Genomic DNA, 24516 nt, shown 5'->3' on the forward strand with positions numbered 1-24516 from the left:
ACATTTTATGTTGTAATTAAGAGGAAATTGTATTTATATTACTCTTACTATCACTATTTCAATATTTCGTACAAATAACTCTAAGAATTGTATTATAATATGATATTATTATTATATTATATTATTATATTTCAAAGAATAATTTATCTTAACTTAACCCTTAATTTAAAATATTTAACACTATTTCTGTTTTCTTTAAGATCGTATATTATGAGGAACACATTGCTTTTGTTAAATTTAAACAGTTTAGTTTGAAAAGATTCAATTCATATTTGTATTTCTTTTAAACACGTTCATTTTTAAAATTTCTTTTCATTTCATTAAAATAAAGGATTCTATAAATAAATTTACATATTTTTACAATTCATAATTTGCCCTCATATCTTTCTCTACCTTCAACATAGAACGATTAAGAATAATTACATTTGAATCTATTCATGCTGAAGGTGCTCCTACCTCTTCAATGTCGCTTTGTGGGCTTATCAGATTTGTAAATAGCATTTAATGCAATGACAACACCTGATGATTAGTCATTCTTCAGACGTGGCCAATTAGTCACCTGAACGATCTCTGCAAATGCCAAGAAAACATTGAAATATTATGCATGCAAATACTTGAACACTTTTGTACTTGTTGCGATTGTATATCTGCATTTTTACATTAATCCGCTGGGAACGAGGAAGCACAGCAAGAGAGGTGGCAATGGAGGAGGGAGGGAGAGGGCAGATTGAGGGTGTTGTCATGATATTCATTTTTTTTCTACATTTGCATTTCACACACGCCTTGGCCTGGAAAGCCAAGAACGAAGGCAACGATCTTTTAATAAGTGAAGTATGCATGAATATGTAAGTGTGATCGATCGATCGCATTGGTCGTGGAATTGAAATGAGATTGGAGGAATGGGAATTGGAATTGGAATGGAAATGCATGCACGTGACGAGTGCGTGTGATGCACTCACCATTCATTCAACACTCACCCAAAATTCCTTAGCGGCACCATTTTTGAGTGCCTGTACATGTGTGTGTGTGTGTTTTTGCGAAAATTTATGGCGTGCTCGCAAATTGTGGTCTGCAACGCATGCTAAAAGTTTGCCAAAAAAGATCTGCACAACAACAAACGTTCGTTTGTCAAAAGCTTTTTGAAGAGCTTTTTCACGCAAGAGCAACAAAAATTATGAGTGCTTAGAAGAGCAACAGAGCGTGAGAGCAGAAAGCAGAGCACAGAGCACAATACACAGGTTGCCGGCTAGCCGGTTAATCGGCTGACCACTACTATTGACAACGTCAAGGGAGTGTGAGAGAGCAAGAGCGGGTAAGCAACAGAACGGGAGAACGTGAGAGAGAGTAAAATAAGAGAGCGAGTGCGAGAGCTTAACTGAAAACCGGCTTACAGTGCTGAGATCAGCACAGATTTCGGGTGCTCTCAATTAGAATACATGTTAACTTTAGTTATGTATGCATGTTAATGTTAATATCAGTTGATTTAGTTAGCTGGCATTTTCTTTTTGAAAAGGTAAAAGCTAAATGCTCAACCACTGTGCGCTGCTTCTCAACCTGGCGATCGTCGACGCTTCGACGCTGGCAGAGACATGCTAGCAGCGAGCGGAGAGCTTTAAATTTGTGTGTCGCAAACTTAAACGCTTTAGTGAGCGAGTGATAGCCAAAGAGGGCACGACTACGTATTCGTAACTATTCCGAACGGTGTCAGTGTTTGATGTGAAGTGAAGTGAGACACAGGCAGAGAAATGCCCTAAGTTCAATATCGTAACCAACTAAATGTAATTCAACAATTAACAACAACAACAACAGCAACAAAAGTAGTGAACATAAAGAAGTGACGTGCAACCGAAAAACGAAACACACAACCGAAATAAACGTTGAAAGAAGGTGTAATAAAGTGTGAGGTGCAAAGTGAATAAACTGCACACAGAGCTCTCTCTGTTTCTCACACCCCCGTCGCCGTTGCCATCGCCATCATCCCGTTCTTCCTTTCCTCCAGCATGTGAAGTCGGAGGAGCGCAGAAACGAAAGAAACAATATTTATGCTCTGAATGTTGGAAGAGCTTACAAAATTTACGTGGCAGGTGTGTAGACCGCTTACTCAGCGCACATTCCACACAATCCACATTCCACACACAAATATTCTAAAGACTTAATCTATATAAGAATGAACATATTATGCGGATTGTATGCAGCGCATAAAACCAAAGGTTGACCTCCCTTCCTACCCACCTTCCTACCGCCCTCCCTCTCCCCTCACACTATGCTGTGTTGAGCAAAGCACCCACAACATGCATAGCGAGAATTTTTTTTTTGCTGATTATATAAGCCGCAATGGTTGTTTTGTTGACTTTTTTTAGTTGGGGCCTTGGTTAGTTTTGTGACTCGAGACACACATATGTGGAAAAACTGTATGTTGCCATACAGATAAGATAGCGCATATCTAATAATATCACACAAAACGGCCATAACGTCATATGCTCAAAAAGAAAAACGAAAACCGAAAACCGAAAAACATTTTCTATTTGTTTATATTGTGTGTTCGTCTCGTGGAGGAGAGCTTGGGTGTTCAGATTCCAGTTGCCAGTTACGTTCCAGTCCAATTCAAGTCCATAATATACGATCCATTGCATGTGCGTACGCATTTTATTGGTTTTCGTTCATTCTGTCTTTTGGCACTGGCATTTGCTAAATAATAAACAAATTATAAATAGGTAACTTAATAAATGTACAGTAAACTAGAAACTAAACAAAACGAACAAACACACACAGCACAGCACGCACATACAAACATACATACGCACATAAATACATACATATGTATGTACGAACACAAAAGAGACAAATGAAAAACGCACACAACGCCGAAAGCTTTTTTGTTGTTGTAGTTGTTGCTCTTTTGCTTTTTGCTTGCTTTGAGAATATGCTGCATATCTGTGTGTAGTATATTATTTGTGTAGTTGTACATCTGTGTGTCAGGGTGTGTGTGTGCGTATTTTGTTTACACAAAAATCAAGGTTAAAAGCGCAAAGCGACAACAAGCGTAAAAGGTGGAAGCAAATAAATATATCGCTCAATAAACGAGCAATGATCGAAAAAATGTCTGTGTACATACTCATACTACTAATACTATTACTCCCATAGCAGTGTGTATGTGTGTATGCTGCGGCAGCATTAACCATAAGTACCAAAAATGAGCCATGCGAAGTCTATTAAAGCGTAAAGCGTAGAGCGTCAACTGCTAGTTGAAGCTGAAGAGAGCGTCGTCCATCAGGCAGCGTAAGCTGAGCCCATGCCTTAAACCAGAGCAAAAACAAAAACAACACAAAAAGAAAAAAAAGAATCAAAATACGCAAAACAAAAAACAAGAAAGTAAAGCTCAGTAAGAGTCGAAGCTTTCATACTCTTTTGACTTTGCGCGCAACTCTTTTCAAAGAGTTTTAAGTTGTGTTTTGTTTTTTTTTTATATCTTATCCGAAATGTGCAGTTAAGGTCGACATACATAAACTTTTAACTGAGACATAAGTCGACTTCAATTGGCCGATGTCAGACTGAAGTTTAACTGCAAGTAATCCGATTAAAATAATATGATTAATTATCAACGAGTAAATTCGCGATTTGCATAGTCTTATGACAATCAATAATGAAGCTCTGACGTTTTTTTGTCATTTTTGGCATATCTTTTTACATGAACTGACATTGATTCCATTGGATAATCATATTATCTCTGAAAATGGCAGGAAAAATACCAGACAACTGCCTAAGTGTCAAAAAAAGCGTAAATAATTTACACTTTTTATTTATTCCATCATAAGTCAGTGTTACTATTGTAGACGAATCCCATAAAATCCCCTTAAATTATTCGCTACTCTATTTTGTTGTCAACCAAAGAAAAAAAAAAACTCATTAAAAAGATTCGCTTTTAGAAAAAAGCTTCAACTTTTCGTAGAATTATTTTTGCGAATATTGTTGGCAAACATTTTAAATTTATTAACTTTTTAATGTATGCGGCAACCCGCAAAAATTCTATTCTGTTTTTATTCCAATTAATATAATATAAAAAACATTTGGAATTTATTAACTTTGTAATTTATGCAGCAAACAGCACAAATTCTTTTCTGCTTTTAGTGCAATAAATAAACGTTGAATTAGATTTGTTCTCAGTTCTGAATTGATGAACTTTTCATGGTAAGACTTGTAGTTCCAAACGTGCTAGAAACTGCAGATGTAAAGCCAGATTCTTGGAGAAAAATGCAGAAGCTGGTTACGTTGAAACGAGAAATGATAACGCAGTCGGTTCTTTTCATGCAACATGCTGCAAAGTCATAGCGAAAGCAATTATGCCGCTTGCAAGTGTATGGAAATGGTGATCAGAGTAGAGTGCGCGGAGAGTGAAACACTTGGGATTGAAGTGAAGTGGAGTGGAGTGAAGTGAAGAGACTGTGTGTGCCGTGGAGTAGAGTGGAGCGGCCACAGAACTGAGAGACCAAAGTCAAAGCAAAAAGCCATAGCCAAAGTCCAGAGCATAAACGACGAGCCAGCCAGCCAAACAGTCAGCCAGCCAAACAGTCAGGCAGTCAGGCAGACCCAAAGCTGAGGCTATGTTGTGGCCGGGTTGCAATGCTTGTGTATGTAATTGTGTGTGTGTGTGTGTATGTGTGTGGGTATGTTGAAACGAGATGACGAGCTTTATTTTCTGCGGTAGCTATAGCAACAACATTGCCTCCACCACCACCGACGCCCCTCTTCCCCACCTCTTTGCACTCTTTGCAACACCCGCTCCATCAACGTCCCTTTCAAGTGCTGCTGATGTTGCCGTTGCCGTTGCTGTTGCTTTTGCTGCTGGCTCATCAAAAAAGCCAAAAGTTGTTGAACGTGAAATTATTGTACGCGAACACGAGTAAATACACTCGCACTCACACAAACACACAGACAGACACACCAGCACACACACATACACACACACATGCAAGCAAGCAGAGACCGTCAACTTGGACGTTGTTGCTGCTGTTTTGCATGTGTAGCGTCTCAAGATAAATAACAAAACAGAAGAAGCAGCAGCAGCAGCTGAAGAGAGAGGCAAACAACGCGAATGTGTGCGAGAGAGAGAGAGAGCAAGCGTGAGGTTGATGGAAAAAATCAGCTAAAACGAAGGCATGAAATAGATGCATCAGATTTCGCATTCAAGTGAAATTTATGGCAATCATAAAGCTTATCTTGCTTTCGAGGTAAAAACTTACAGTTAGCATTGGGTAGCGCCCAAACTCTAGACACATCAGAGGGGCGGGCAAGTCGGGGGAGCAACAAAAGCGGGGGCTGTTGTCGGTGGCAGCGGGAGTTAAGCTTTGCGAGTACTTAACGCGCTGTCTCGTCTGGGGTTCAACAAAGCTCCATTCTCCATTATGCTCAACTGATCACAGTTGTTGCTGTTGCCGTTGGCGTTAAGCAGGCAAACATAGAGCTCAAGACCCGAGAGCGTACCGAGTGTAGTACGCTCGCTATCAATGTTTAGTCATCTACACAAATATGTGCAAAGAGAGGGCAACGGCGAGCGAAACAGATAGATAGCTTACCGTAGAAAAGAATGTTCTGAGGGGTTTCACATACTCATGAAAAGTATTCATACTTATGAATTCGATACAATATTTGCCGGTAAAGATATTATGTTATTGTACTTTTATTATACAAAAATACTATTCCATATATTTTCCAAATTTACATTCAAATTTGCCATAAAAAATACATTAATGAGAATGAAGATTAATAAAGTAACATTGTATAAAAGATGACAGAAACCTTTTTTTTTGAATTGCATTTAAAGCAAATATTTTAGAAAATTTACATAAAAATCTATAATACAAAAAAATTTAATGAAACTCTAAAAATTCAATTTGAAGAACATGTATAATATAATTTTAAGTAAAAATTACATTTACGAAAGAAATAGTTATATAGAAATGTTAACAAGTTCACACTATTTTAAAGCCTATTTTCTTCATTCAAGCTTGAACAGTTTTAAACGTATTATTAATGCTTGGATTTCATAAAACAAAGAAGAAACCATCTTTCTCTTTCACTATTGTTGAAAAGCACATAAACACACACACTTAGCTGTAAGTACATCGGGTACAAATAGTAATATTAGCTGGAAAAAGCAATGAGTAAATATGTACAATAGATAGTTGGATAGATATATGAGCACACATCGCACATTCTACGCCATGGAGAGATAAGAAAGTTGGTAACTTGACAAACGGGAAGAGCTAGATTAACCAGCAGACACGCTAGAGTTGAAATAGGCCGGAGAGAGAAAGAAAAAGCCAAGCTGGATATACTATATATGTACATATGTATGTTGTTTTGTACAGAGGCAAGTCAGAAACAAAGAAACACTCGCACTTCCACATAGATTGTAATTCATCTCTTTGGTTTTTGGTTTTTGCCGTTCTCGTTTCTCTTCAATCTGGTGGCTGTAGAATTTGGCAACTCTTTGGCCAGAATTGCGCAGTTCACGCAGCTACGACACAAAGAAACCCAATTACGATTTGAGCAAGCATATTTTTAATACATTTTATTATCAGTCTTATCCAGGAAGAAATCTTGAAATTCTTCTTAATTTCCCATCAAAATTCTTAAACAGTCTTCTTAATTTCCCATAAGCATTTCCAGATAAAAATCATCGTAAACATTATTACTCAGATGTTGCGACACAAAGAAAATGTATTTTTCTTATTCTTCTCAGTCTATTTTGGACACTCGTAAATTGTTAATTTAAACAATATCTTTCAAGAAGTGTCAGAAAACATCTTAAAATAGATGGATGCATCATTTTACAAAAGAATTTCCAAATTATGAATACTCGTAAATTGTTAAATTGAACAATATATTTTATCAACCGGTCGAAAGTTTCTTAAAATAGATGCATTAATTTACACAAGAATTTCCAAATTATGTTCAATAAAGATGTTCTCTGAATTCATTCCAAATATTCATTTTTTCATTCTATTGAATTTTCCATACAAAGTTCAAATTTCTCTTTTACTTTTAATGTTGTTTCAGAAACTTTTCAAGAAACTGTCAATAGATAATTTCCAATCTTCAATTTTATTGAACTTTCCATAAGAAGCTCCAAATTATTCCTTTCCATGACTTTAATACAGAATCTTTTCATTATTGTAATTAATTTTTAATTTCTTCAAATTTTTCTTAAGACGTTCCAAATTATTCATTTCCATGAAGCTCTGTATATAATTTCAAGAAACTATCAATTATAACTTCCAACATCTTATACTTTATCTTCAACTTAAATTTTCAATCCTTAGGTCTAACAAATTTTCCATAAGAAGTTAATAATATCTAATCTCTATTAATAATTTTTGGAATAAACCTTTCTATATCGGAAAAGTTTGCCTTAATGTTCAACAAGTTGATTCCAGACACTCTTTATTGTATAGTCTAGATTCTGGAACATAAATCGGAAGATTCTTATAAATATGCAAACTATTCATTGGAATTTTTGTCTATTTATCTTTTCTTCAACGTGCAGACACTTTTATATAGATAAAGTTGTGTATAAATTGCATTCAATTGATGGCGTAAACAATTCATTATGAAGAATTCTATTATTAACTGAAAATTAGCGAATCCAATTCGATTCGATTCGATTCGATTCGGTGTTTACACAGTGAAAATTCTTTGGCAAATTGAACCTGACTGTCAAAACACTCGAAGTCGAAGTACATGTGGAGGAATTTCATGTGATAAACGAAAAAACGAAACGAAACGAAACGAAACGAAGAGTGAATGAACCATCTATGAATCATGTTATATAAGATACGAGACCATATTTCCCCCCACTTTATAATGGGAGTAGAATTTAAGAACCTGGTTGAATCATCACTTGGGTTGAGGTTGGGGATGAGTTGATTATATAAATATTTACCTAGCAACTGATGCAGTCGCATGGGTGCATTCAATTAGAAGAATCAAGTGCTGCTGAATAGACTTGGGCTGGAAGAGAAATAAAAAGAAATAAAAAAGTATAAAGCAGACGCTCACTCACTTGTTGTTATTCACATGCACACTCGCTTAAATACCTTATAAAATGCGAAAGCAAGCCATTTATTATGTCGAGCAACGACGACGACGATATGTTCCCATGCCCATTTCCAAAGCTTATTCAGTGGCAATCGGAAGTGTGGTTGTTCCTCTTCTTCACGATGGTGATGGTGCTGTTGTTGTTGTTGTTGTTGTTGATTAATTAACAATTCGATTAACAGTTTGATTGATAGTTGCAGTTCGGTTTTGCTTCCTTTCGATGCGCACTCGATTCCCATTCGTTTGCCGTTCATTTAAAGCCGCAACTTTTTAAAGGCAACTGTGGAGTGTGGCCTTCGGTTTTGCAATCCGCTTGCCATAAATTGCAAGCTGTGAATCTGCCTCAGTGACTCGTTTTAGCATTTGATTGAATGAATATGAAAAGCAGCAGCAAAATTGATGCGAGTCCCCAATCTGAGCCAAAACAGAGGCAGCAACAGAAACAGCAACAGCAACAGCCACAGCCATAGCAACGACTGTGACTACCTGTGCCTTTTCTCTGCCTGCCTGTTGCCTGCTGCCTGCCCCATGTGGCAGCAACGTTTATCAGCTTTGGCTTGGCTGCTCCATTCAGGCCACAAAAACAAAAGCAACAGCGATGAAGATGGAGCAGCAACAGCAGCAACAAAAACAGCAACAGCAACAACAACCATGGACAAAAAAGCAACACTTTTCAGTTTCGGTTTTGCTTTTGTGGCGTGTGCTCGAGATACGAGATACGAGATACTCTCATCCTCATCACAGTACCGACCGAGTATCTGTATCTCTCATGAGTGAGTGAAATGTGTGCCGGGTTGCCGTCGGGTTGCCTCCGGTCATTAAAAACTATTCGCACAAATCCAAAAAAGGTTGCTATTTTTAGCAGTGATACAACAGGCCCGTGTGCCGTGTACGCTCGTTCACAGTCCACCACCGTCGACTGTCCGTTCCCCTTCCCCCCCCTCCTCCATCTTCCCCTCTATTGCCAATCCCCAATGTCTGTGACTTAGTAACGCTTCTCTCAGTGTTTACTGCCCTGTTTTGCACTGCAATTAAATTAATATACAGTTGAGCACTGCTAAAACAAACTTTTAGCTAAGCTCTGGGCATTTTCATAAATCAATTGATTAATTCATAAATTATTAATAACAAAACTAAACCATAATCCTTGATAAATATCACAAGCTTAGATCGATAAATTTGAAATTAATTTGATGAAAAGTTTACTAACAAAAATTTCTCTATATATTACAAACTAATTTGTAAAAGTTTTGTTGATAATGTAAGCATCACTGTACTGCAAATCAAATTACTAATCGTAATGAGGAAATGTTTACTATTCAGTTAGGTCAATTTGTAATGAACTCACTTGTAAACATATTTCGTTTTATGATTATTTTCATGCAGTGAACAGCAATTTATTGCGCAAATATTAAAAACAACATTTTTCAATGTTTAATTTGTATTAAATGCTTTCACACTTAATTGGCAATTAAAGTCACGCTTTTTAAATAATAAAAATAATGAATTAAATCTGTAAACAATCAAATAAACCAAATAACATATTAAAATTAGGCTTTATCATTTAATTATGACTTAAAATTGAAAGCTTGTGCTCAGTTTTATTCAGTAAACTTTTATAATTAACATTTCGATTCATTTAATCTTTAAATCGATGCTCCACTGTACTACGCAGACGCACATTAAAGAAGCATTAAATACACATTTATTCTAAGCAATAATTTGTATAGACCGAGGTGTCGTTTATTATAGAAAGGTTTGACTGTACACGTATTTAAATAAACACATAAAACCGCGTCTGATGTTTTCGTATAGCTCTGGCTCATGCTGTATCTGTATCTGTATCTGTGGAATATTGTGACTGGGTCTCGGCTATTAAAATTGAATAAAAAATACAAAAAAAATACAACAAAAATAAAGAATTACGAGGCAACAATGTGGGTTGACAATTCGAAACATTTCATTTTATTTATTTGGATTCTTTAATTTGTTTTCATTTTTCATTGCTTTGCTTTTCTCTCTCTCTCCACAGATGATATACGACGAAATTCAATTGGTTCTGATTTCGCAATAAAGGAATCACAAGCAAATACATTTTACTCGTAACTGCGATCGCAGACACTTTCGCGAATTTCAGTCGCAAACAAAAATTGTGCATCCGCGCCTTGCCTCCAATCGAATCGCATCGCATCGCATCGGATCGTTTCGTCTTGTCAGCCAAGGTCATATCGATTATATCAGCCCAATTTAGACAAAATGTCGACTCCTAGTTATATGGATAACAAATTGAAATTGACTCCCAGTTGGATGACATTTGTCCTGCTACTTACTTGGTTCACCTTCCAGCTGAATATCGCCAGAGCAACGACACGTAAGTCTGCCAAATATTTACCTTTACCTTATTTTGTGTAGCCTTAATTACGAGTATCTCAGCATCTGTATCTGTATTTGCTGATCAGTGCAAACATCATTATGGGTTAATGATCTTATCAAATTGTATGAGTATTATTATGTAGATTATAATTGTTTGCACCACGCAAAATAAGAGGCCATTGTTCAGCTCAAAGAGTCCACAGGCAGACATCTTGTAAATACGCTCGTTAAGCTGCAGTTGAAGTCCATACAAATTGAGCTGTTCAAATTTGAAAGCGAGCGATACGTTATCGGTTATTCACTTTGCCTTTGCATCATGCTTTTGCATTTCCCTTGATTTTCATGAAAAGCGTAGAAAGTTTTAATTGCGAAATTTCTGCATTTGAATAAAACTAAACTGCAATAATTAAGCGATTTACAATCGCTTTAAAACAAACGCGCGTGAAAGCACTAATTATTAACTGCATTTGAATTTAAATTTTAAATTTTATATTTTCCTCACCTAGCCCCTCTAGCTTTAGTTATGTAAGAGATGGAAACAATTGTGAGAAATTGCCAAGTTATTGAAAATAGAGAAATTGCAAGTGTTATAATGTGTCCTTAGGCAATTCAGCAATAGTTTATGGTTTGACAGGGAATTAGAAATGTGACAAAGCTTTAAATTGTCTTGCGTAAGCAAGCTGCATTCAACGCACGATGTCAAAGAATATTATAAGAAATTGCGAACAATTGTCAAGTTATTTAAAATATTTGTATCTATATATTTTAATTGCAACTAACTCTCCTAAGAGCAATAGTTTATCACTTCAAAGGGAATTAGTAATGAGACAAATCTTTAATTTATGGAACTTCTTTTCAGCACTCTGAACTTAATGAAAAACTATCTCTATGGAAATAAATCATTTGTATATAACTTAAACTTCATTAAAATTTTAGGTTTATTATCTATGAAAATAAATCGATCGTAATATCTTCTATAAAATATAAATAAAGATTCGCGATTGCGCTATAATCGATAGAAATCGTCTCTAATCGTTATCGATAATAGTTTGAAAATAACCTATCGTTATTCTTGGAATTCAAAACAGTTCAAATCTTTAATTTAAATAAGTTATTTAGAGCCATCTAAACTCAGTATTCAACAACTAAAATATAGAATTTGACTAGGGATTTGAACTTGGTTGTTGAATGAATAGTATATAAAGCCTATCTCACTGATGCTTTCGATATATGAGGCAATGATTTAATTGAAATAACTTATTTAAAACAATCTTTAGAATCTTAAAGATTTCAGAGAAAAACTTTGCTAGAGAAAAACTTTCTTTCGAAGTGACATCCTAAAATATAAAATCTGACTAGCAGAGATTAGACTAAGGACATCTTTAATTGTCTATATAATTACCGTCTTTCAATTTTTAAATAACTTATTTTATTTAGATCAATCGACACTTAGTGTTCACCTTTCTGTATGCAATGAAGATATTAAATTTAGCCAGGGATTTAAACTAAAGATTATTGAATGAATAGTATTATATCTTACTTATCAATAGAATAGGCTTATCGATTTTCTAGGAATTAGAAATGAGGCAAAGCTTTAACTCAAAATTTACCTTACGAAGTTAAATCTATAAAATATATTCGACTAGCAGAGATTAGATAAAGGGCGTCTCTAATCGTTACTATCGTTATCGGTAATAGTTTCGTTTTTGGTTTTTAAATGACTTATTCAGATCAATCTACTCTTAGTGTTCAACTTTCTTTACGCAATGAAGCTATTAAATTTAACCAGGGATTTAAACTAAAGATTCTAAAATATAAAATGTGACTAGCAGAGATTAGATAAGGGGCATCTCTAATCGTTACTATCGTTATCGATAGTCACTTACCGTTTGCGTTAAAGCTTTGCCGCAGTCAGCTGGCAACTCCAATGACGCACTTCGCAGACAGCGACGTGTCTCGAAAGAGAGATGACGATGCCGATGCGTCTGCATGAGGACCAAAGCGAGGTGCAGGAACAGCGAGAATACGAATATCAAGCCGAAGGCATTGAATTTGGGCTGATCGAGCCTACGCCGTATCCACCAGCGACTGAAGTGCACAAAGTAGGTGAAGAAGCCGTGCAGCACACACTCGATGGGCACAAAGAGGACGAAGATAAACAACTGGCTGCTGTGGAGCGAACAAAGCCGTTGACTTAGCTGCCACAACCGATTGTGCAGTCGCCAGAGACGCCACAGTTCGGAGGCCAGCCACTGCTGTTTGGCGGCCAAGAGACGTCTACGCTGTGGCATGCCCCACATGCTGAGATGCAAGCGATGCGTGTTCACCGCATCCGTCAGTATGTGGTCCAAAAGGAGATTACAATGATGCAACAAGTGGCTTAACAGCAACAGCACAAGCAAATACAACGCCAAGCACAATTGCAATCCCAGCTGGAGGCCATAAAAGAAGACGATAGTGGCAAAGTATCCGCCACAGCTATGTGCCATCGGATCATGCACCAATATGAACACCGAGTGCACGCCGGATCCAATGATGGCGACAGTCAACAGAAAGAGTACGCCGAGATGTTGACGTGTGTGGAGCAGCGATTGGGCCGAGTCCCTGAGCCGTCTGTTGTGCAGCAGTTGCAACAGCTGGCGGCGACACGAAAGCAGCTTATTCAGCCACCTGATGTAGCACATCTGATGTGTCGTGTGCATGTAGAGCGTGATGAACGTGGAGACCAACATGAGGGCATAATGCTGTAAGCCAACGAGCAGCAGCAAACGATTCTGTCGAAGGAATTCCATGCGTGTGTAGATCATATGGAAGGCATACGGTGAATAGCAGAGGACAAACACCGCGACGAGGTAGCTATGAAGACGCCAATAGCGGACACTCTGTACCGCAGGCACATCGCCGTCCCCGTTGCGGCTCAGTTGTGGCATTGTGGCAGCCATGAGGCCAAGAAGTCGACTCAACATATAAATGCCACGCAGTGTGGCATTCGTTAGCAGATGCAACAACATCATGCTTGGCAAACTTTATAAAAACTACTGAATGAACCAAGCCAGCCAGCCAGCCAGCCAGCCAGTTGTTGCAACAACCTGATTCCTGTGCGTTGCCATAATTGAAATCATGATTACACGCCCACCTGCCAACCGCCTGACCTTGGCCAAGCTATTAGCCTGATTGAATTCCCATTTAGCCAAGGCGTGCACTCAACTAGAAAAAGCTGGCAAACAAAAGGATTGCGCGGCAGCGAAACAAAAGCGTTAAAACGTAGTGAAAATCTACGCTCCTGTTGCAATCTACATCGCCATCGCCATCGCTGTCGCAGTCCTTCAATTAACCCTCTAGACACAGGCTATTAGACGCGACTAAACTAATAAGAGACGTTTGCAGATAACCGTACAACTTAGTAGCCAGCGAATGATGTAGATAAAGTAGAGCAAAGAAAACAACTTACAGCCACTTTTTATACACTTGAATTTCAATTTACTTTCGCCGCTAAAGTACATTGAGAAGTTTGTACTTTAATTCAACGTTACAGTTTGCAACATTATTTACTTAAAGTGTAACTACGTTTGTACATGAAAGCTACTGAGGCACTTCGTAAAATTAGCGGCGAGTTCAATGAGTTTTTAATGTGAAACATTGCACTTTTCATTTGAGGTAAATCTTTTGTTCGTCTAGCCAACTTTGAAAGTTGAAAAAGCACGTTATATTGCCCGTAAGTTTACCAACTTTTTAATGTATGGAAGTCATTTGTAAAAACTTGATCGTTTTATAGAAATTTATTGAATTCTTAATCTCATACATTTATTACAATTCATAAAAATAAATTAAAGTTTAAACATCTCTTTAACTTGGCTCCTTAGCATAGCCCTTATTTAATTATACATATTACAAAAATATCAGATTTGTAGCGAAGCAGTCATAAGAGAGAGTGACACAGAATAGTATTATTTCTGTGAGATGTTATTTTTGGTGATTATCTTGTTCATCCAGAAAAACTTTGAATGTTGTAAAGCACATTATATAACTGTAAAGTTTCGCAACTTTTTAAAGTATGAAAGTAGCTTTTAAAAAGTTATATCTTTTGTGTATATTAAAAAAAATTCTTGTTTTGTTAATATTTTTTTAATTTTATTTTCATAAAGGAATCATAAAGCACATTAAATTTTTAAAATACGAATGTGCTTTGTAAAATCTTAAGTTGAAACAACTCTTTAAAGTTTTTGTAAAACAATTTTGCTATAAATGGCTTAGTATAATTAAATTTTCAATAATTAGAATTCATGAATATGATATTTTAGTAAAACAAACCTAAAAGTGCGTGAAACACTATAATAATATCTCTGTGTAAAGTTATATTAAATTTGCGTGCTTATAACTTATGCGTAATCGACAGCCAACTTTTTTTTGTAAATACTCCAACAAAAATAGCACGCTGCGGGCAATTTTAATTAGGTTCAAAGGAATGAAAAAGCATTGAGAAATTCAGTAGAAACTAATTTGCTTTATTCTTGTTTGAATTGAGTTTTGTGTCGAAAACTCTCGCTGATAATCTTCGAAGCGAGCTTCAAACAGCTTTCGCTTATTACATGTCAAACTAAAAGCTTTCAGGTATTTTGGCATTAAGCTCCTCCGCACGCTCCGGGAAGCTGTCGGCATGAGCATGTTTTAAAATCGTGATTCCAATCAGTGTCAGGAGATAAACTAACAATTTAAATTCTTTGCACAATGGTTCGACTCAAGTGGAGGGCGTGGCAGAGCGCAGAGGCATGGGAGAGGGAAACTTTTCCATCGCATACACTGGGAGAAATAAAGAAAAACGTTTGGCTTTCGTCTTTTGTCGCAGTCGCCATCGCCGTCGTCGTCGTCGTCGTCGTTGCCATCGCAGTCGCAGTCGTTGTATTATTAAAAAAGTTTTCACTTTAAAGAGTTTTTCCCCCTTTTTATTTTTTTTTATATTTTTTTTTTTCGTTTTTCCGTGTTTCATGCAACATAAAATGCAAAACACTCGAGTTCTATATGTACTTTAGCCTTTATGGTAAACTTTCTGCGCTGTTTATAAGTTTCAGATAGAGGAGAGGGCAGAGTGAAGAAGAGTGAGAGGGTAAGATGAAAACAAAATACAAAAAAATATATATGTAAAATATATATATAAAAAAAAAAAAAACACGAACAAGAACAACAAAACGACCATGTTGCTGCAACTTTCTATATGCTTTTGTCCTGTTATTGCGGCACTCAGCTTGCCACACTCTTGTAGGCAGCCAAGTGTGCGGTTTTTATCTAGGTTAGGTTATATGACTAGCTTTATCCTCGTTCCATCCTGCACACAGCATCCCGACATCCAACTTCACGCCCGACTCCCTTCGACCGCCTGACTTTCTAGCTATCTTTCCGTCCGTCTGTTTGTCCGTCCGTCTGTCTGTCTGTCCGTCCGTCTGTCTGCTTGTCTGGCTGTCTGGCTAGCCTGACAGTTGCTTGACTTTCCACTGTCGCACTCTGAAGGCTAATTCATTCACATTTTACGCTATTTCGCTCAGCAGCAAAAGCAAAAGCAACAGCTTTTTTCGCCTCTCATACCCTGTAATTGGCTGAGGCAAAGCGAAAGGTATGCAAGAAGACGTACATAAGAATTTTATGTGGCTACTGATTCTAGTTCAAATTTAGTTACTCTACATCATAAAGCTCAAGCAACCCAATGACGTAAACATTTTAAGCCAGTAAACTTAGAGTAAAGCAAACTAAACATTTAATTAGATTAAATACATTTAATACATTTATGCACATTTCTCGTTAGCTGTGAAATTTCTGCAAATTAAATTCTTAGACGAAACTAAACCAATTATAATTTCAGCTTTGTGTTTGCAACTAAAGTATCAATTGCCCAACGGCAAAATAACATTGAACGTTCTGTGAATTTCAAAGGCAAAGTACAAAATATCGACAGTTGAATAGCCGCAAGGAATTTCACGAAAATAGCAAAGGAAGTTGATTAAGAAATTTAAATTGTGTATAATTTAACGACCTTACACTATTATTGAATGGAAAACTAAAGACAGCTTTTTTTTAATTAGTCAAGGGTAACTTATAGTCGTGCATGCGATAGTTAGTGCAACTTTATGTGTTGTACAAATCTGGCATTAAAAACCAAAGACCTTTGCCTCCTCCTCCTCCCCCTCCCCACCCAGCTGAGCAGACAAGGCGGGCGCTACACTTCAAAGTCAAATTGCGGACTCAATATAGAAATAAAAGCAGCGAACAACTGTCCCAACGCTGTCTAAGCCGGTCCGCTGATAAGCAGCGATGATAGAGACCGACTCACACACACACACACATACACAATAATAAATATAAAGAAAGAACGAACACAAAAAAAAAAACTTTAATTAAATAAAGTGTAAGAAGTTTGTTGAAGGCCCTTCAACGCTGTCAACGCGACGAGTCGCCAAGCTGAGCTGGAGGAAAGAGAGGAGGAGGAGAGTCTGACAGGGTGTGGAAGTTAGGAAGTTGTGAAGTGAAAAGTGGGAGCGGAACGGTGTCGAGGACTTTGACTGCATGAATTTTGTGTATAGATCAAACGAAGTGCAGGAGACAACTGTGGAGCGAGAGCAGAAACTCTTAATTTGTGCATGCGCCGAGATTGTCTCGTATCGTATTCCTTGCGAGTAAATCAAGTCGATTTTATATACAACAAGATATTTGCTTTTGTCTTGTCCGAAGTGTACGAAAAAAATCACAGCCAAAAGACGAAGGCAAAGGGCAAAGTTCATTGTTGCCGCCGAGGAAAACTTCGAAAAATCAAAAAAAATTAAATGAAATGAAAAGAAAAGAAGAAGCGCAAAAGATGGAATGCGAAAAATGAAAACAGCGAGCGAGAAAAGAAATTCCCATTATATGGGCGAGTGAAAATGACAAATTAACTTGAGCTCAAAGGAAGCCGCAAAGTTTCGCAGCTGCCAAACCCAATTGGCAAACAAAAGTGCGGCTGAGTGTAAAGGTAAATTCGAGACTTTAGTGAAAGGTTGCCAACGGGTACAGGTACAAACAGTGACAGAGACAGAGACGGAGACAGTCAGAAACAGTCACTCACACACACACACCCCACGGATACACAAACACACACACACACACAGTCCCGACAAGTTGTCGATTCAATTTGCAGATAATGCTGCGACACGAAGCTGAAGAAAGCGCCGCGACTGAGTTTCGTGTTAATTTCTTAAATGTACATTTCATTTGCACGACAGTGTTAAATTCAAATATTGCAGTTCGAAACTGGAATGGTGTAACAGCACACAAATTGGAATTAGTTCGGATTTATTTGTTGTCTGAACCCCAATTAGGTCGTTAACGAGCTGACATCGAAGCGAAGCTCTGAGAACATGTTTTCTGGCATTGCAAACTAATTTTATGCAGCGCTAAAGAACATTATTTTATTGCGTTATTATAATTATTATTATGAATGCCAATCTACTTGATCACTATCTGTGTTTAGCTCTACAGCTGCTACTCACTTAATATTCATTTAATGTGCTACAAGTTTTGTTGCTATCAATTAAATTATTCAGTGTTCCTCATAAAAACTTAACAGCCACTAGATTATTGTTAGAAAATTAAATGCAATGTTATCACTATGAACACAACTGAAATAAAAGAGTGGAGAATAATAAAGATTTTGGTAAATATGCAAATTACTGACACAGAGCGGATCATAAACAAATTTGACATATATTTCTAATATAAAGCCAGGCTTAATTGAATATCGATGACGTGTCCATTGAAAGCAGTTGTAAATAAAAATGAATAGCTGTCAGGTTCAAAACTTTCAAACTTCAAACGGGTTTCTGTCAGTATCCTTAATGAGTCGAATTTATAAGTGTAAAATTAGCCAGCTTGACCGGCCCTTGTTTTGTCTTAATATACATACATATTTTGATTATGGTTTCGTTGTAACTGAGTTTAGTATTTTCAATATGTCACCACAAAACTATTTTTCGAAACTATAAAGTTTGTAGTTTGTCTTTGAAATGCTTTTATTGTTGTGTAGGAAAGCTACAGTCGAGTGTGCTTGACTGTGAGATACCCGCTACCCATTTTGAATAAAAGCAAAACATACTTGATTGTTAAACCCCGATTGCAGTCTCCTGCTGCTTAAATGAGAAATGTATACAACTTTACCGAACCCAAGTTGAATCACGTTCGTTTAAAAATAAATATTTAAAAAAAAAATAAATAAAAAGGATAAAACATTATATGACATTTACGTCAGAGATTGATCCGGCGATATCTTAATCTAACACACCATTTACATCTTTCTTAGTAAAAAGATTCCAAATGGCAAGATATGGCAACTAATAGTTATTGCAAATTAAGTAAATTATTATTTATTTACAAATTAAATATTAAAATTGATCAGTTTGCAGTAGAATTCTAACCTGGATGAACATTCTGCTAAAAGTTTAGCAGAGCCAATGTCAAAATTGTATCTGAAGATTCTAAGGACAAAGAGTATATCCTGAGATGATATTTTAATGGAAGTTAAATAAATCAGGTTGTTAAATTTTCAATCATTATATTTAAATCCAATGAAAACAATATTAAATTCGCGTTTGCTCTACGTTTTGACTTTACCCCATGATCTTTGCGGATGTTGACTGTGGAGATTCCAAAGACTAAGTGAAGCCTAACACACCATATCTTAAAATTTAAAATAGTTTAAGTATGACGGCAAACTATGTTCTGTAAAGAGATGTTTACACATATGCTTAGTCCGTGAGTCAACGAAGACAAACAATATTATTGGCTAACTATTCAGGTGACTTAATTCCAGCAAACTCTAGAGTCTATCCATTTGTCGGTCATAATACAAAAGTATTTACTTACTTACGTATGAATCATTTGTAAACTGATGCCTCCATAATAATAAGTTTTGTCTTTCACATTAATCACATGAAAACTAATACCGAATCATATTCATATCTTTGCAGCGTTGGATTTGGCGCCCATTCCGCAGCTATGTGACGGAATAGTGTGTCCGCCGGATGCGGAGATGCAGTGTCCGGAGGACAGCTCGATACGGGAGCTACGTGAAATGAATGTGGATCTCATTGGCACGAATGCAGTCAGCGGCCTCGCATCTCTGATGGCCACCACGGAGAGCAGCGCCTTCAACAGCAGCCTCACCGATGATGACTATGCCCAGTGCTGTTTGTCCAAGAAGTGTGTGTGCAAAACATGCTACATCCGAGACTGCAACACCGACGAGGGTGAAGTTGTGGTCGAACTGCAGCCAGAGGCCATGGACACGCCTGGCCAATGCTGTGGCAACTACGAATGCCAGCAGGAGCCGAATTGCACCGAGGTGCGAGAGACAGAATTCAGTTGGCTGCAGAGCTGTCAGCGTTGCAGCTGCAAGTCGGGCACCAAAATATGCGAACAGAGCTGCGATGAGAGTAATAATGCCATCTGCGAGTCAAAGAATCTGAATACGTTCTTCAAGAACGGCGAGAGCTGGGTGGATGGCTGCTATCACTGCCAGTGCGTCAAGGGCGAGGAGAAATGCACGATTTCGTTTTGCGGTTCCCTCAACTGTCCCAGCCATCGTCAGGTGATGCTCAAGGACAGCTGTTGTCCCATCTGCTGGCCCAAGGATGCGCCAATGCCCAACTCTGGCAACTATGACGAAGGCTATGGCTATGAGCGTGAACACGAGGATCCCAAGCAACAGCTGGACACACTGAATACATCCACAGAACTGCCAACAACATCAACAACAACCACAATCAGCAGCAGCATTCCCAACCCCTCGACCAGCACCACCACAAATGAACTACAAACCACATCGCCATCACCTTGCCAGCATGACTTTGCCAATGTGGTTGAGGTTGTGCATCCCAAAGTCGATGATCATGTTTATTTCGTGATCATCGGAGTGCTTATAGTAATTATCGCAGTGCTCTATATATACATCAGGCATCTGCTTGCCAAACAACGTTCCTACAGGCCGGTCTCCAACTTTGACGACAAGGTCTAAACAGCAAATGCGAGAAGAGAGATGGAGAGATTTAGCTAAAAAGAAGATTCAGATTCGCAAAATTGAAGAGAAAGAATTAGCTAAAATATTAACAAACAAAAATTTTAATATTTTGACAATGTTTTGAGAAATCTACAAAAAGAAACCTAGGGTAACCAAACTAGATAATAAATTCTACAAAAAGAAAAGTTAAAGGAAATTAGCTAAAAAAAGAAAAGATTTAAAAAAAACTAAATTTGAACACGACCAAAAGAGAAAAATAATAAGATTAACAGCACAAAAATCGAATGTCAACTGAATCGAAAAAGAAAAAGTGGGTTAAACTTAATTTCAGGCCTATCTATAACATTAAATCTTAACGAAAGTATAAAAAGTTGAGCAGAACTCTAAAAACATTTGGAAAATTAAGCAAAGAAAACGTGAAACTTTGTTTTTGAGTAGTTTTCATCATTATTTTGTTTGTTTGTTTTGTATTTTGTGTAGTTTTTTTATTTTATTTTATTTTATTTTTTTTTTGTATCTAAAAAGATCTCATTTTAATTTCACTTTCACTTCCAAGCAGACATCCGCAGACGCAAAAGCAAAGTATTCTTATGAAATTACGCGCAAAGAAAAAGTTACTAATTCTAGCAAAAAAGAGTTTTAATGCAAGAAGAAGAGGAGAAAAAGGAGATAAGTAGGTATAGGAGTAGGAGAAGAGAAGAGAAGGAACATGTTGTATATACATCGGATGATTTCATCATCCCCATCAGCGAACTAGTATTAAGCACACCAATGTTTTATTATATTATGCACGAACTAAAATGCCAAAATATTATTTCATATGACGAACGCGAATAAAAGCAAATTCAAAGAACCGAACTTATACGAATTGTGAGGTTATGTACGCTACAGAAAGTGAGGTTAGTTTCAAACCAACTAATTAACCGTTCGTTCATAGTTTGTATACTAAGCGATGATAATAAGTTAGCAGCTAAGCTAGAATATCTATGTGATATTTGTTAATAAGTGTATGTTATAAACAAATGCTATAAACAAACAAACAAATCAAAACAATTAAAAGAAGAAGAAGACGAAGTGAAATGAATTGAAGAGAAAACAATCAAAACGAAACTGGCGCGCTATCAAAAGTATTCGCAAATGGATCAATCTACATTAATCAGCTGCTGATCGTTGCCGTTATTGTATACCATAAACATAATTATTCCCCCATAAAATCTAAATAAATAAAAACCAAAAAAATGAAACGAAAATCTGATAAAGCGCATAATATTTATTTTTCTTGTTGGCATCCGAATCTCTCTTTTTATAGGCACTTCGAAGGGTCATCGAATCGTCCAAAATGTGAAAATTACTGCATTCGAATGCGAAAGCGAAACGCACACACACACACACATTTGCTGTGTTTAATGCTCCAGCTGGGGAAAAATAAACAAGCAGAAATAACATTATTAATCAATCAATACACACAGCAATTAGCAGGAGCTGTCTGTTCTGTGTACGTGTGTGTGTTTGGGGCAACATCGAGTAGCAACAATAAGTCAATTAATGACGCAAAATTATGAATAGCTCATTTTGCCATACAAGTGTATTCCAGCGTTTAAAGTCTTTAAATATATATTTGCACACTTGGAAGCATTTGAAAGACATAAATAATATATGGAAAAATGACGAATGAATAAATAAATAGAGCACGAAACAGACGCTGAGAATAAAATAAAAAATGCATCGGTTTTCCACACAAACGAGAGGTGTTGAATGCCTTAAAATATATATATTTGATAAATTATTCCCAAGAGTATCTAAGCTATTTGCACATATACTATAAGATACTTATAAAAAATACAAATAGCAATGTAGGTTAGAATAATATCAAACAAGTTATAAAAATACACTCGAGAGATACCAAAACAGAGCGGTGTTATTATTAAATTAAACCAACTTAATATACTGTAGAAATACTAATATATTCCAATATACTATTGCATTAAAAATATACCATAGAATGGGTACCTGGAATCTAAATTATTCCCAACAGCTCGATACTTCAATGTCTTTATAAAATATAGAAATAGAAAAAGTATCAGACACTTCTATGGAGATTAGAATCATACTGAAAATATAGGCTACAAATTTGAATGCTAGCGAACACTTCTTTTATTACATTCATTACTACTCTACTGGCAAACATTTACATTTCGCATTTATATATGTGCATCACATCATCTAGATGTACATAATATATTATCGACACTTGTGTATCTTAATTTTGGCAAAGAAACGAATTGAACGCCAAACTTTTAGCTCGTAAATTCGGCAATAAATTCATTCATTACGCATACGCAATGTGTGCCAAATACTTGGGGGGATGAATTGAGTAAAATACTGTTGCTGCTAACAGTTGCATACTTCATTCAATCACTGCTCTAAGCATACAATAAATACACACAAATGTTATAAACGAATACTGGATAAGAAATGGATGATCCATATGCACAGTGAGACTTTCACTTGAAACTAAAAACCTTGTGCATTGAATGCCCCCAACTGACAGACTGACAAACATTTGTATCTGCAGACACTTGGATATATTCAACGAGACACAAATGAGTACTCGTATGTTACTCAAAAGATAGCTTTGATAAGTGGCGTCTCCTATTTCAATGCATCAACTGTGTTTTTGTGGTTTTTTGTGTGCGCAGGTGAAAAAACCCTCGTAACATTGTCAAGAGTCTAACAAACTAAAGTGGCAAACTAGCAAAGTGGGCGGAGACATCGTTGCCACAAAATGTTTTGACTTGAAAATTTCCCCAGATGCCATGAGCACAACAACAACAACGACAAAGGCAAAAAAAGAACGTAAAAAAAATTGAAAAGAAAAAAGGTTCCACAACAGAAAGCTGGGCAAATTGTATATGTACGATTTATATGAAATGATACGATACGATATGATATGCTGAGAGCATAATGTGATGCCATGATATGATTTATAATATGTAATAATTTCAATGCATTGCCAATGCCCCTCAAAATGTTGAAAGTGGGCAACAAGGCAACGCACGCACAGCACACAAAATACCAAAAACGAAATACCAAATGCGAGCAAGTTGGCAAACAAGCCATGGGTGTGCTCGACTTGAAGATACGGGTTACTATTGAGAATTACATTTCTATTTACAATATTGTATGTGAAGACATATTTACACAATCCAAAAATATAGAATTTTACTATATAGACATAAAGATGGTAATGGAAAATACTAGAAGGAACAGATTTTACAGACAATCAGAAAAATTACATTTACAGCCACTTTATATTAACGATCTGAGCAGACAATAATGTGTGTGAGCAAATTATGGAATAAACTTTATAACAGTTGTGCTGTCATTTCTAAATTGTTTATACCTAATTATTAAAATCTCAGAGAAATTAGGATGGTTAAGTAAAGTATTCAAAATTTAACACTTTTAGGATTACATATATAATTTTTTCTATATATTTTACTCTAATAAAACTTACGCTATAAGTTCTTCAATACTTTGAATGATAATATGTTACTTTAGTACTTTTAGAGCTTTCAATATTGCGATATTTACATCAAAATTTTATTGTATGATACTAGCAATAATTTAATTTCATTTCATCCAATGAATATTTCATTATTTTATATTAACATTAATCCAATTAAAATTTTAACTTATAAATTTATTTTTAAAGAATTTTCTACGAGTTAACACTAAATTAGAGTACCCTCTCTGCACTTTGTTTACCCGGTATCAATACAAAATACATCAAGGTATCTGGGGAATAAAGTGAGGGAAGGGGAAGACTGGCACACAGCATGGACGCGGGCGTGTGGGGTGTGGGCGTGGCAGCAGCCCTCTGGTTTTGTGGCAGGCAGCTCGCACCTCGACCTACCACACATCAGGGTCTCTTCAAGATGGAAGGCCCAACAATGTCGTACATTTTGCTTAGATTGTTATCAAACACTAAAATGCCATGAATAAAACAC

The 24516-nt window shown here is 36.5% G+C and overlaps 1 protein-coding gene across 1 annotated transcript; it reads left to right on the forward strand.

Moving 5' to 3' along the window:
• The first annotated feature begins 1629 nt into the window (after positions 1–1629).
• On the forward strand, positions 1630–20691 carry LOC132792176 (cysteine-rich motor neuron 1 protein). Its single transcript, XM_060801429.1, has 3 exons — positions 1630–2084; positions 10130–10468; positions 19458–20691. The coding sequence occupies exons 2-3, from the start codon at positions 10354–10356 to the stop codon at positions 20501–20503; spliced, it is 1161 nt and encodes a 386-aa protein (XP_060657412.1). The 5' UTR covers positions 1630–2084; positions 10130–10353; the 3' UTR covers positions 20504–20691.
• The last annotated feature ends 3825 nt before the right edge of the window (positions 20692–24516 follow it).

Source organism: Drosophila nasuta, chromosome 3 (assembly GCF_023558535.2).
Source record: "Drosophila nasuta strain 15112-1781.00 chromosome 3, ASM2355853v1, whole genome shotgun sequence".
Classification (NCBI taxonomy): domain Eukaryota; kingdom Metazoa; phylum Arthropoda; class Insecta; order Diptera; family Drosophilidae; genus Drosophila; species Drosophila nasuta.

Coding starts and splice junctions, on each gene's coding strand:
- LOC132792176 (XM_060801429.1), top strand. CDS start 10,354: ATGTCGACTCCTAGTTATATGGATAACAAATTGAAATTGACTCCCAGT. Junction 10,469..19,457: donor TATCGCCAGAGCAACGACAC/GTAAGTCTGCCA, acceptor ATATCTTTGCAG/CGTTGGATTTGGCGCCCATT.